Here is a 14322-nt window from a genome sequence, read left to right on the forward strand (position 1 = left end):
TTTTATTTTGTAATTGTGAGAACGTAAATCATAGTGACGAATTTTCTATATATAACAGTGACAATCGATAAAGGTATAATATCACAACAGTTCTTCTTCTTATTGTGCCATCTCCTAGCGGAGGTCAAGGCGATCTTATCTTTGTCGTCTGCTACCTGGAACAGTTCAGTGGAGTTGCACTCGTACCAATCACGGAGGTTCTTAAGCCACGAAATGCGGCGCCGTCCTCTACTACGCTTCCTATTAATCTTTTCGTGAATGACAAGTTGGGAATTCTGTATTTTTGTCCTCTCATAATGTGGCCGTGGTTTCCTGGTTTTGATACTACGTAGAACTTCTCGGTCCTTCCCCATTCGATTGAGAACTTCAACATTTGTCACCCGGTCAGTCCAAGGAATTTTGAGGATGCGTCTATACAGCCACATCTCGAAAGCTTCGTCTCCGTGACATCTCTAGGTTTGGCGTCTAAACTTCTATACCATAGAAAAGAATTGAGAGAACAAAACAACGTACCATACACAGTCTCAGACCCATGTACCTACTTATTTATAATGGGTTACACGTTCGATTGGTTCGCTGTGAATGACAAAATTTGTGTTGGTGTCTGGTGTCGCTATTTTTGATACTAGTAATAGTTTTATTTTCTTGAGGTTCATTTTTAAACCATAAGAATTACTGACCTCATTAACCTTTTCTCCCAGTTGATGTAAACTCTTTAAACTTTCAGCACAGTATCATCGGCATGTCGTATATTGTTAATATGTTTGCCATTAACCGTAGAACCCAACGATTCGCCTTGTAAGGCTTCCTTAAAAATAGCTTCGGAGTACATGTTAAATAGCAGAGGGGACAATATACACCCCGGTCTTACACCGCGATGAATTTTTACCTCTCCACTGATTTCGTTTTCGATCTTAATATTCGCAACACACAACAGTGGGGCCATACAAGTCATTTATATCGTATTATTATAAATAAAAATAATGCTGGATAATTTCCCAAACATTGGTAAGTAAGTAAATGTAATATAACTACGTCAATTAATGCAATAAATTTTTTATTGGCTCTAACTTTCTTAGGCTTATGAAAAAAAACGCTATTATATAATAATTATAATGTCTTAGAGCGGAATGCAGAAACATTTGTCATAACTAAAATTTCCTTAGCAGAAAACACTATGCAGAAACACTGTCCTTAGTTAAGATCATTTTTATTGAAAATAATACCATATTTAAAAATTCTCGTTAGGTAAATTAGGTAAATTATTTTATAATTGTTAAACGATGACAAAAATATGACAACTGCATTTTATAAATGCAATAACTATAAATACATAATAATATTTAATTATAATACTCTTATGTTTCCGTTATAAGTCATTATACGTGATTCCACAGGCACCACAAGATTTTTTTTAAACATGGTAACACTAGCATCAAGTGTCATTCTTCATTTGGTATTTTGTATTTCTGCGGGCTGGCGTATAAAAATATAATAATACTCTGCAAGTACATGCCAAACGAATTAACACTATCAATATCCATATTGAGATACATTGTTAAATGAATTTGAGTGTATGGACTGTGTTATAGACATGCAAACTTATTTTGACAGCAGCTGTCAGTGGTAAATGGTAATACAGAAGGGGGCGTGTTCATAACAAAAGTAGTCTATGGTTAAGGATTCCTTAACTCTATACTCAGGATTGTCTATAGTTAAGTCATGCTTTTCGGCGACTTATCCTTAGGAACGAAATCTCAGATTGTGCATTCCGCTCTTAATCAATGACTTAAAACAAATGAAAAAGATTAATTAATACGATTGAAAAAGGTTAGCGTGAAACTATTTGTGAATTGTGTTGGTACGAAATTGTTGACATATTGCATAGTAACATTCAATATAATGACTTTATATTATTACGAACGTGAGTCGTCTTGTCTTTTTAGTTTACCAGATGTTCTACAAGAGTAATGAAATTGATCACATTTGAATAGCGTGTCATTAGAATGCGTCATTTTATGTCTTTTCATCGTACTAAAATATATACAAAAGTAAATTCATTGGTCACAATTAAACGGCATTTCATGTTACTAAATGTTGTACAAGTGTAATTACATTGATAACATTATAATTGCTTTTCACCAGAATGAGTCATTTTGTGTAATTTCATGTTACTAAATGTTATACAAGAATAATTACATTGGTCACATTTAAACGGCCTTTCACTAGAATGCGTCATTTTGTGTCTTTTCAACGTACTAGACATTATACAAGAGTATTTACATTGGTCACATTTATATGGTTTTTCACCAGAATGAGTCATTTTGTGTAATTTCATGTTACTTAATTTTGTACAAGAGTAATTACATTGTTCACATTGAAATGGCTTTTCACCAGAATGAGTCATTTTGTGTGTTTTCATCGTACCGGATTGTATACAAGAGTAATTACATTGGTCACATTTAAATGGCCTTTCACTGGAATGCGTCATATTGTGTCTTTTCAACGTAATAGGCATTATACAAGAGTATTTACATTGGTCACATTTATATGGTTTTTCACCAGAATGGGTCATTTTGTGTAATTTCATCTTAGCAGATTTTATACACGAGTAATCACATTTAAATGGCCTTTCACTGGATAGCGTCATATTGTGTCTTTTCAACGTAATAGGCATTATACAAGAGTATTTACATTGGTCACATTTAAATGGTTTTTCACCAGAATGAATCATTTTGTGTACTTTCATGTTACTAGATGTTGTACAAGAGTAATTACATTGATCACATTGAATTGGCTTTTCACCAGAATGAGTCATTTTGTGTGTTTTCATCGTACCGGATTGTATACAAGAGTAATTACATTGGTCACATTTAAATGGTTTTTCACTGGAATGAGTCATTTTGTGTCTATTCATGCCACATAATGTAATAGAAGAGTATTTACATTGATCACATTTAAATGGCGTTTTACCAGAATGAGTCATTTTGTGTATTTTCAACGTAACAGATGCTATACAAGAGTAATTACATTGGTCACATTTAAATGGATTTTCACTAGAGTGAGTCATTTTGTGTCTGTTCATATCACTTAATGCTATACAATAGTAATTACACTGCTCACATGTAAATGGCTTTTCGCCAGAATGATTAATTTTGTATAGATTCTTAAAATTTGTTTTAATGCTTAAGCAATCAACAGGTACTAATAATTTGGGATCTATTAAGTTAGATTGTATATTCTTACAATTAGCAGTGCGACTGATTATATTTTCATTGGTTGCATATATCCCAAATTCTTTTTTAATGTCTTTACAGTCAATCTGTATTTCATCGTATAGCTCCTGTACTTTTAACATTTTCTTTGACAATCCGAGACTACCGAAATAGGTCACGTCAGCGGTTGCAGGAATCAACTAAAGCAAGTTGAAATATTGCATTAACATAGGCGAACGACATAGGTATATGAAAGAATAATTTTTAAAAAATCAAACATCTTAAAGTAATTATGTAGGAATCTTGACATGCTGGGAGGATCAAATTTAGACGAAGAAGTGTACTTTGATAAGTCGTCGCAGTAATTGTTGATTATTTAAAATAAGTAGATTGATATATATATGACTGCTTGGGTTGCAATCGGAATAAGAGCAACTAGGTTGAGGGAAATCATAATTCGTATTGAAAATGAGACCAAACATTATTTCGTAATTCACTGCGTTCTACACATTAAGCAAGTCTACTATATAACTGACATGCAACATTGATCCTAAATCATAAATGTGCAGAACAAAACATTGTTGTAGATCAGTGTCTGCCAAACTGTGTACTGCAAGAAGTCTCAGGGTGTGCCGCGAAGGAAAAAGCCTCAAAACGGTTCATTTAAATTTTCTTCAATTTTAAATAAATTCAACATTTACATATTCAAATAAATATCTGTCGCTGTGTCAGATTGCTTCACACTGAAGTACATGGGCTCTCAAAAGGAAAAGTACTACCACGATTTATCTCTTTGCGAGCAGAAATTATTTCTTTCTTCGATGCTGAAAATATGGGTTACAATTTTCTTCACGAGGACGTGCGAAATGCAAGGAGTGAACGAAAATATCATTAAGATTACAGAAAAAAATAATTCTTTCGCTAACAAGTTAGAACTGCAGACCGACAAGTTAAAAATTCACAGCTTGATTGCTATCTAAGTGTAGACGCATCGATGATACCATTTCACCTAAACTACTCCCCGCTACTCTTGAGGACTTATTTAGGAAGCTTGATTGAGAGGACAATGTGTTCCAATTAATAAGGAGCACCTCAGTCACCTGCGCTTTGCAGATGATATTATTATACTCTCACAAGACCCGACAGAACTCCAAGGTAGAATGCAAGAACTCGCGGATGTCAGTCAAACGGTCGGCCTGAAGATAAACGTCTCAAAGATAAAAGTGATGACAAACTGTTTTTAGGACCCTGCGATTATCTGTATTAATGGCCCCCAACTCGAGCAAGTCAGCAGCTACGTCTATCTCGGACAGCAGGTGACCATAGACGGATGCATACACGATGAAATTGCTCGAAGAACAAGGCTGGGGTGGAGTGCTTTCGGACGTCTGAATAGTATCTTCAAAAGTGACCTTCCATTATGTATTAAGCGTAGGGTGTTCAGCCAATGTGTGCTACCTGTGCTCAAGTATGGCTGCGAGACGTGGACCCTCAACACGAGAGATGTACAAAGGCTAAGAGTCGCACACAAAGGCATGGAGAGGTGTATGTTGTGCATCACGCGAAAGGACAGTAAGAGAAACGAATGGGATAGGAAGCAGACAGAAGTACGCGATGTAATAGACGTTGCCAAACAGCTGAAATGGAGATGGGCGGGGCACATTGCTCGCCGAAAGACGGCCGCTGGGCAAATGCCATCATTCAGTGGTAACCAAGGGGCACGAAACGGCCAAAGGGTCACCCTAAAAGCCGCTGGAATGACGAACTGGTAAAGTTACGTGGCAGCGAACGACATAGGACCGAGAGAGTTAGAAAAATCTTAGGGAGGCCTTCATCCAACAGTGGATTGACCTTGGCTGATGATTATATTAACATGACAGTATTTATAAATGTACAATATTAAGAGACATACTAACCATGCATATGGTAGATATTATCTACATATTATATTGACATAATTGAGCGGTTTTTTTTCAATTTAATAATGATACATATTTTATTAAGATATGTACCTACATAAAACATTCTCCAATTTGATGTTGATTTAAAAAAAATCGTCATTTACTTTAAAAATTGTTTAAGTACTGTGAGATTCATTGCCAGAATTAATAAGTTTTAAATAGTCTTCATTCGAAATATAGTTCGCTAATGGCCTCGAATAGAAATGATCTGGGCACATAGCTCAAAGAAGGGGCAATTGTTGGACAAATCTAGTCATTAAATGGTACCCAAGAGGTACAAAACGTCCATAAGGTAGACCTAGAGGCCGCTGGATCGATTAAATAATAAAGTTTTGCGGAAGTACCTACGTGCAAACGCAACGCACAGGAAAGAGAAAAGTGGAATCAGCTTGAAAAGGCCTTCATTCAGCCGTAGATAGATAGAGGCTGATGATGATGAAATAGTATATATTATTATGCATCCCAGCCCATTTATTCTATGAAAAGGGTGTTATCGGCGGCTATCGAAGGTAGTTTATCATATTTATGTATTGAGACGGCTAATTGTTACAATAAGTTATCCGTCTAAAGCTAAACTGTCAAAAGTGACATGTTCTAACAGCCCTTATTTTGGCTGTGTTAGCTTTTAGAGCAAGATGGATATAATTGAAAGAGCCCAACACATTTTATCTCCAGCAAAGTAATTTACTTACTATAGAATGTGAAAAAGGGTGAATAGCGTAAAACAATTGAATGCTCTCACACAAACGGAATAGCTTTGGTATTTAACAAAAAAATGAACATACAAACTATGGAGTGATGGTGGGTTTCAAATCTGATAAGTAATGAAAAATGTGTGTGTACTTATGTACGCCCATTGGAATTTATACTTCTTTGGCATAACAAAACAAAACAAAATTTGTGATAAACTAGATTCTTTGACTATCTCTTAATTATATTGTTACTTAATTACTACACACTCAAAACCGATTATTGGAACGCCGTTGGTTTATTTCTATAAATTTTAACTTATATTACTAAACTATATAATGGTTTCTCTTACCAACTTTACTGTCACTCTGGCGTTTATTCATTTGTTTACGTAAGGAATTGCAAATGGCCGACAATTATAAATTTGCTGCCTAGGCAACGAAACAATTCTAAACTATAATATTATACTGTATAATCGTCACGATTGCAGTACCATACCGTGGCGTAAAGGTGGCGCGTTCGCCTCATAACCGAACATTCGGTGGTTCGAATCCAATTGAGTGCTTTTTTTTGGTGTGAAAAATATATTATGTGTTACATGTCACACGCCAAAAATTCACTCTGATCTGATTTCCCAAACGCGCCAAAAGAAGTATAATATCAAAAGTCTTAATAATATAGTCATCAGCTAGCACACACAAGTACAACGATCAAATACTAAACAAATTCAAGTAGGTACTCATATGAATGTGGGTACCTAAATAGGGTAACCTCAATGAAGAAGTAACATAGTTATAGCTGATCCAGAATTGAGATAGAATGCAATTCGGTTGCCGACCTTCGACAGAAGACGTCACCCAGGAGATTAGGTCTTTACATTTAAAATCGGACATACCTGTTGTACTGGTCTGTAATCTGAATACGAGCATCCTGGTTGAGGAACTTCATCATAAAATGGGTTTGCTGTATCTTCGATAAGCTCGCGCTTGACGTCAACAAACCCACAGTCTTTCTCAGATTTTGCGGGGTACTGAAAGGAACATAATACTATACGATCACAATATAATATAAATAGTATAGTATACCCCATGTATCCTTATATATTTGTTATTTGTAGGAGAATTGGAGTACCTATATTATGTTATTACTTACTATTAAAGAGAAGTTAGCGTACGTTTCCTTCACAGAGTTAAAAAATAATCACCTACCCATGCAATGCTTATTATTTTAATATAAAAATAGTATGCTAATAGTATAGTATGCTATGGTATGATAGTTAAATAAAATCACGAAATGTGTTTGACACTTATCTATATGCGTTTAAAACGCAGTATCTTTTAGTAAGATACACATAGCTAAAGATCTACCATCGTAAGTTGGCAGCCGGTCGAATTTGAAACTAAAATTGTCTATCGAGGATAAATTTGTTACAAATGCCATTTAATTTTACAACATGTTTCTCGAATTATGGATTGCATAATATTTGTACAGAAATCTACTACCAATAAAAAATTATAAATTACCATTTTTTTGTTAGTTATGGTAAAATTCTCAATGTCATACTAGCGCCCTCGCTGAAATGCCAATTTATGATGGTAGATCTTTAGCAGCATAGGTAGATTTAGATTAATAATGCCTGTACACGTGCATCGATTTATTTGCAACAATCGTGAGTATATTAAACTGTCGTGACAATAGTTGTTTAAACGTAAAAGTGCTATCTCTCTCCAATCTCATTCATTAAGAGTGAGCAAGACGCGATCTTATCATTTCACGGTAAAGAAATCGGTTCACCTCAAAATGAGCGGTGAAGTTTGTTTTTTTGTCGCCAGGTTCACCACTATCGTTCTATTGCGCTGGCGCAGATTTGTCGCAAAAAAATTCAGAAGCTTCCGAACTTTTTTGATTCATGCATGCAATATTGCAACTTGCATGACAATACGTGCATTTTCTTGTTACGGCTTGTTACTGTCAGCAGTAAATCCATGCACGTGTAAACGAGTTATAAGCCTAGCATGTACTTACATAATGGTGAATAAATATTACCAAAATAAAATAATAATTGCTGTCGAATTGAATGTTAGAGGGTAATTGATTAAACAAAATTTGAAAACATTTTTAAATAGTTTGTAAAATATAAAAACATACTATACTCCATACTGGTGTTTTGCAGAAGTATTTGACAGATTATTAAAAAAACTAACCTCAAACTTGTAACCTGAATCATCGGCATTCTCTTGCTTTATGGTGGAGGCATCCGGGACGTTTGGGTTCGTAATTATTGGTACTTCAAACCAAGGCTGCACTTCCTCATCAGGATCGCGCTTGATAATAGTATCCATGCTTCAATATTTGGGCTTTGGTCTGCGTATATTAATCTACGGCCCTGCTCAGTGCCAGAAAGGAAAATGAAGCGTCCTCGTTCGTGTTGCCATAATCTAGAAAATAATGTTTTGTGAAACGAAGTATGCCTACATGAGATACCTATATAAAATCAAATAATATTATTTTAAAAGAGTTAGGTACAATCATTGATATATTATATCAAAAAATTAAAGTTAGTAGCTGTTAAAATCAATTGAATAATAATTCATCTTATTAAATAATTACAGAATAAGTACCAACTGAGATGTTCCGAGTTATATTGGCTTATTCTCAAGATGTTGGCTGAACCCAGGAATCACAAAAATAAATAATAAATGAAAAGTCTTTCTTTGTTCACACGTGGCTTTATATTTTCAACGGTTATTTTTATAAAATAAAATTGTGTTAAACAGAAGCGACAAGTCCACAATTCAATATTTTCGGGAAACAACTTTTTTATGTTTCAAGCTTAAATTATTTGTTTGAACGTGAGATTATATTTTTCCGTTGTATTCTATGTCGAATTTAGAACCAAATGACAATGATTTGTTTCAGCCGATAAACTCTTAAATGTAATTAATATAGGCAAAATAAAATTGGACGTAGCGCTATTTGTACTTCACTTTTTAATTTACTTCGCATACGGCGAATATTTCAGTGGCACTATCATGAATTTACCAGATGCATGAGAGACGCCCTTTTCAATATTTAACGTTCCCATATTGGTTAACTTAAACACGCGCGAAATCAACCAAGCTTTAAATAATTTATGAAACCCAAACTTGGCGCTTTTTGTAATAAATCGAGACTAAAAATATTTTTTTCGAAGAATTATGTCGCGTTTTGGAATTTAAAGATTTATACATATTGTGTAAAATTATCCAAAGAATACGTGCATATTTTTTCTCGATTTTGACCAAAAATATGGATTTATCGCTTTTTGGAATTAAACGCTTCAATAATAGTTGCCGCCCCCTAGACGGCAATTCCTGAATAAAGCACTATGAAGCACAAGTGACCAGTTGCGGAAATATTACGCAAACCTACTTCAACTGTAGCATACCTACTCAAAGTCAACCGCCGGGGGTCACTAGACAATATGCTTGGTGATAGGGGCGCTCGCAGCTCTCCGTTTGACATAATAAACGTCAGATTTTTAATTCGTATCGTAGGTACGTAATATTGGAGAAAGCTGTTGATCCATTGTTTTAAATTTACCACTTATTACCACATAAAGTATTATTTTGTGCTTTGGCGGTAGGGGCGCTCGCAACTCTCCGTTTGACATAATAAACGTCAGATTTTTAATTCGTATCGTAGGTAGGTACGTAATATTGGAGAAAGCTGTTGATTTATTGTTTTAAATTAACCACTATCGTGTAGGGGTCACCTGTCTTCTGATTTGACTATTTTATAAAATCTGTTAATATGACATTGATAAAAAAAATGTACCTACCTATGATTACGAGAATATATGATTGTAAAATAATTAGGTATTAAGGCTCCTTCAGTTAGATAAAAAAAATTAGATTAAAAGACAGTAAGACAATTAACTTATTATGATAAACCATTCATGTTTTTTAAACAAACATACCTTCTATTTTTTTGATGCTACCTACATATCTAAATGATTATAAAATAAACTTTATACCTACCTACCAACATAATCATGGTTTTTTACGAAATATGAGACCATAGACAAATATACTATTATTGACTGACAAGACAACGCTCTTTCGTGACAAAGATGGCAACACTGACACAATTAGTAACTCTGTCGTCGTGAGCTGTCACTTGCCGATACCAATTATTGTTCATTCAATATACTTACATAACATTTTTAAACATGGATATTAAAAGCGAACCAGAAGATTTTGAAACCGATCCCGGAACGTCGTTCAGTTCCATCTTTATACCGATAAAAAGCTCGCACAGCCCGGAAGGACAAACGTCACAATCATATTTTATTCAACAATTCCGTACCGAGCATTCATACGCTGCCATTTTGGAGGTAATATAATATGTTTATGTTTGATATTAAGTATCTAATTATTATACATCGTTTGACGCATACCAATGAATGCGCAGAACCAATAATTGTTTGAAACACAACGCGTGGTCGGTCATATCATATCTAATAAATGAAATGTGGACAACCCACGCCGTAGTAATTTGCACGTTTTAACCCCACATGCCTCGCGTATTTTCTTCTTAAAAAGAAGAATAGGTAAACATGTACACAGCTTGTCTGTCAGTGCATTTGAATAATGTGTAATCGGTTCGCAGTTAAAATATATATATAAACATGAATGTTTGTTTGACTGTCTCGTATGCGTTCCCATACCATTCATCCGATTGCGATGAAAGTTTGTTGAGTTATTGTGTGCATACCCGCAAAGGTTTCTAAATTATAAAAACCAACTTCTTCTACTTCTTCATTATATCTTATTTTATTCGCGTTCCTATACCATTCATCCTATTGCAATGAAACTTTGGTCAGTTGTTGTGCGCACGCCCGCAAATGTTTCTGAATTAGTATCACCATATTCTTCTTCTTCTATTCGTATGCGGCCTACTCACGCGTTGGAAAACCTTTTGATTTATTCGTGTTTGCACCAGACGGAAAAACAAAACATATTGTGTATCCTTAAGCACTTCTATAAACAGAATTAAAACACAAACACTTTTTTTCTTTGGGTGGCATCGCAACGCATGCCGGGTACTTGCTAGTACATTATATATTTATATACTAAGATTGGCGTATTGGTAATACAATCTTCTAGGAAAAGGGCCTAATGTTCGGCCACATATGCTACTCTGCACGGAGAAGTCTTCGAGAGAAGGACATTCGATGCAACTACTTTGGTGACGTCAACGTTGACACCTAGGTCAATAGTAGCCCGGTCTATAGGTATAAGAGTTTTTATAAGACAGGTGTGGATTATTTTAATTCAGTATGTGGACATGCGATGTATCAAACGATATTCATATTATTTACGCTCTTATATACATTGTGACGTGTAATTAGGTAATTTGTTTGTATGCAGATATTTCATAATTATTACAGTGACGTCCCGTGGGTTAGGCAGGATATGCATTGTATAGGGGCGGCACATTATAAAAGGCGTCGAATGAAGGATCAAATACAAATATCAGATATATCCATAAGGCAGACACTGCTCTCACTTCTTTAGAAAGTGTCAACATCTAATCATCCAATAGTTTAAAAAATCTCATCAACTTGGTCGCCAAAAACGTCAACTATAATGTTTAAGAAAAATTGGGGAGTCGTATTGCGGACGTGTAGATCTCTTCACATAGTTTAGTTTGTCCGAATTATTTTGACTTTGTTTTTACATTATATATCTAAATTAATTAGAATCATTTTTTTTTAATTATTCTCCGTGCTTCTCTTTCACATGGACATATTTATAAGAAAGTCTCTGTAAACTAAGTCTTATCACACTTGAGTGCGTGGTGGCCTTAGTCTTGGGCATCTGCTCTTGAGACATTTCCAGGCGTAAAAAACAGGTGATGCTTCACACCAACGTAGGGCCTCTTGATACGCTCGATTAAAACCGAGTGTGATTTGGGGCGGTTGGTTTGGTTGAAACTATTGGGTAGTTAATCCAATGATCGAACCATAAATCTGACAATACTACTATTGTTGTAATGTATTAACCATTGTAATACATACTGTATGACGGTTTATCGCATAGGCAACATTTGACAAGATTACCTCCAAACTTGCTAGTACCACAGACATCGATGTACCTAAATCGTATGTGGATGTTGATGTTGTGTCTGTAAATTTAAGCTATTTTGGTGTATTTGTTTAAGACAGTCGAAAATAAAAAAATAAAATAGGTAAATACCTAAACTAACCTAACGAATTTGCAATAATTGACAATTTGAAACTAAAAATTAATTAAGTCTGTTTAATGGCGGCACTGTATATTGGTCTGGAATAGGCTTAATGAATCGATTATGCAGAGGATATCTCGTTCTTCACTATATTAATTGTCTTGTACTTGTGTTAATGCAATGTATACATATTTTGTTTACAGGTTGACATTAAATCTGACGTTGAAATAAAATGTGAAGTCGAACCTCCTCTTAAAGAGACCGATGATGAAAACTGTCACATGCTTAGAGAATCTGAAGAATGCCCAAATCCGTCTATGGTGAGTATTATTTTTCAGATATAGGTACTTACCTACCTGATTTTCTGAATGTATCTTGATATAATTGTTCGATTACTAGATCATCACCTCATTGTGTTGTGAATTATTGATGCATAAAGTCTTTAATCAGCACCACCTTCAGTTATAAAGTCTAATTATATATTTTTGCACAAGCACATTATTTTTCAAACAAGTGGTCCCACTATTCAGCTCTCAAAATATCTGAACAGCTATCAAAACAGCTGACATATTATCAGTGATTTGCAAAGTCATTTAATTATAAGCCTTTTTCGTTTCGAATTGAATAAATAAACATTCCTGTTACACATCAGCTGTCAAAATCAAACTATTCTCACATACAAAAAACCGTTAGTAATTTCGATTTCCAAAAACTTTCTTATGCAACATTGAGCAATACATTACGTTTGTTGAAGATGTGTTAATGTTAGTGTATCATTTATAATTTCGGAGTGTTATCACTAACAGGATTTTTTTACACGCATAGGTCCCCAACAAAATAAAAGTCTGGTGGGTCTTCTCCGCCAAGAGATTGACTCTGGCTAATGGTAATGGTGGACCTGTTACCTAATATTGATAATGTGTTTTTTTCAGAAACGTGGTAACGGTCTGATCAATATAAAGTCTGAGAATGATAATGAGGGTGTCATCAATTCACAACAAAGGCCATTATATCGGGTACGTTCAATTATAAAGGTTGTTTTTAATAAACCGATAGAATTTTAAATAACAAAAATAACACAATTTAACTTTCAATCATTTTTCGTAAGATACGTACATGATATCAAAATTTGAAAATTACTATGAGCATATGGCCGCTGCAGTTATTCTAAACAGATAAATTTTCCAGTTCAATTTAGGCCACGCTTATTCGAGCAATACTGGCTGTAAATGACTTATTTTCAAATTAATTTGAACAATTTGGTAGTCTGTCGTAAAAAGTGAGCACAGTATCACAAATCAGTTTGAGAGTTAACTCTTTCGTACGTTCTATCTAAGGATATAAATTCATCTATTATTCATAACAAATAACTGTCAAACACATTGTTTATGCAACATTAGGGTACATTATGAAATTTTATTTATTTTAATATTATTGAACTGAATATATATCAAGCCTATTCTTTTTGTAGGGTTCAACCCAGCAATGTGTAACATATAAACAACTAAACATCGTGAGAAAAGATACAGTCGACAATAACCTCGCCAACATCAACATAGCAGAAGCAACCGATACCATCAAAAATATGATACAGCATTCAGAGATAACTATAGATGAACAAAATATCAAACAGGAGGTTAATAAATTATACTTGCCAAAAGTGGTTCGCATGGTGTTGAAAAGGGTTTCACATTTTCCACGTAACTATATTTGCAAAAAATGTTGTGGAGTGTTTGAATCTGTAGATCATCTAAATAGTCACCTCATTTCATGCACGAAGTCTCAGCATCTTAAGTTATACAAAACTCATATTATTGCTGAAAAACCACATCAATGCGATTTTTGTTTAAAAAAATTCTCTCAAAGTAGTACTTTTAAAATACATAAAATGACACATACTGGTGAAAAACCACATCAATGCGATGTGTGTTTTGAAAAATTCACTCAAACTACTACTCTCAAAAATCATAAAATGACACATACCGGTGAAAAGCCACATCAATGCGATGTTTGTTTAAAGAATTTCCAGCGAATTAGTAGTCTCAAAATACATAAAATGACACATACTGGCGAAAAACCACATCAATGCAATGTTTGTTTAAAGAATTTTCTGCGAATAAATAATCTCAAAAGACATAACATGACACATACTGGTGAAAAACCACATCAATGCGATGTTTGTTTCAAGAAATTTGTGGGAATTTATAATCTCAACACACATAAAATGA

At 34.4% G+C, this 14322-nt stretch overlaps 1 protein-coding gene and 1 long non-coding RNA gene across 2 annotated transcripts; one reads left to right on the forward strand and one right to left on the reverse strand.

The window, feature by feature from the left end:
- Positions 1-2066: 2066 nt before the first annotated feature.
- On the reverse strand, positions 2067-8281 carry LOC147077473 (uncharacterized). Its single transcript, XR_015069425.1, has 3 exons — positions 8071-8281; positions 6762-6896; positions 2067-3415 (listed from the first exon to the last, which is right to left on the reverse strand). It is a non-coding gene; the product is annotated as an uncharacterized LOC147077473 (long non-coding RNA).
- Positions 8282-10029: 1748 nt separating this feature from the next.
- Positions 10030-13003, forward strand: LOC147077474 (uncharacterized). The gene is made up of 3 exons (XM_085941703.1): positions 10030-10241; positions 12298-12414; positions 12920-13003. The coding sequence occupies exons 1-3, from the start codon at positions 10077-10079 to the stop codon at positions 13001-13003; spliced, it is 366 nt and encodes a 121-aa protein (XP_085797829.1). The 5' UTR covers positions 10030-10076.
- The last annotated feature ends 1319 nt before the right edge of the window (positions 13004-14322 follow it).

Source organism: Rhyacophila brunnea, unplaced genomic scaffold (genome assembly GCF_057557595.1).
Source record: "Rhyacophila brunnea isolate RB1 unplaced genomic scaffold, BYU_Rbru_1.0 scaffold_13, whole genome shotgun sequence".
Classification (NCBI taxonomy): Eukaryota; Metazoa; Arthropoda; class Insecta; order Trichoptera; family Rhyacophilidae; genus Rhyacophila; species Rhyacophila brunnea.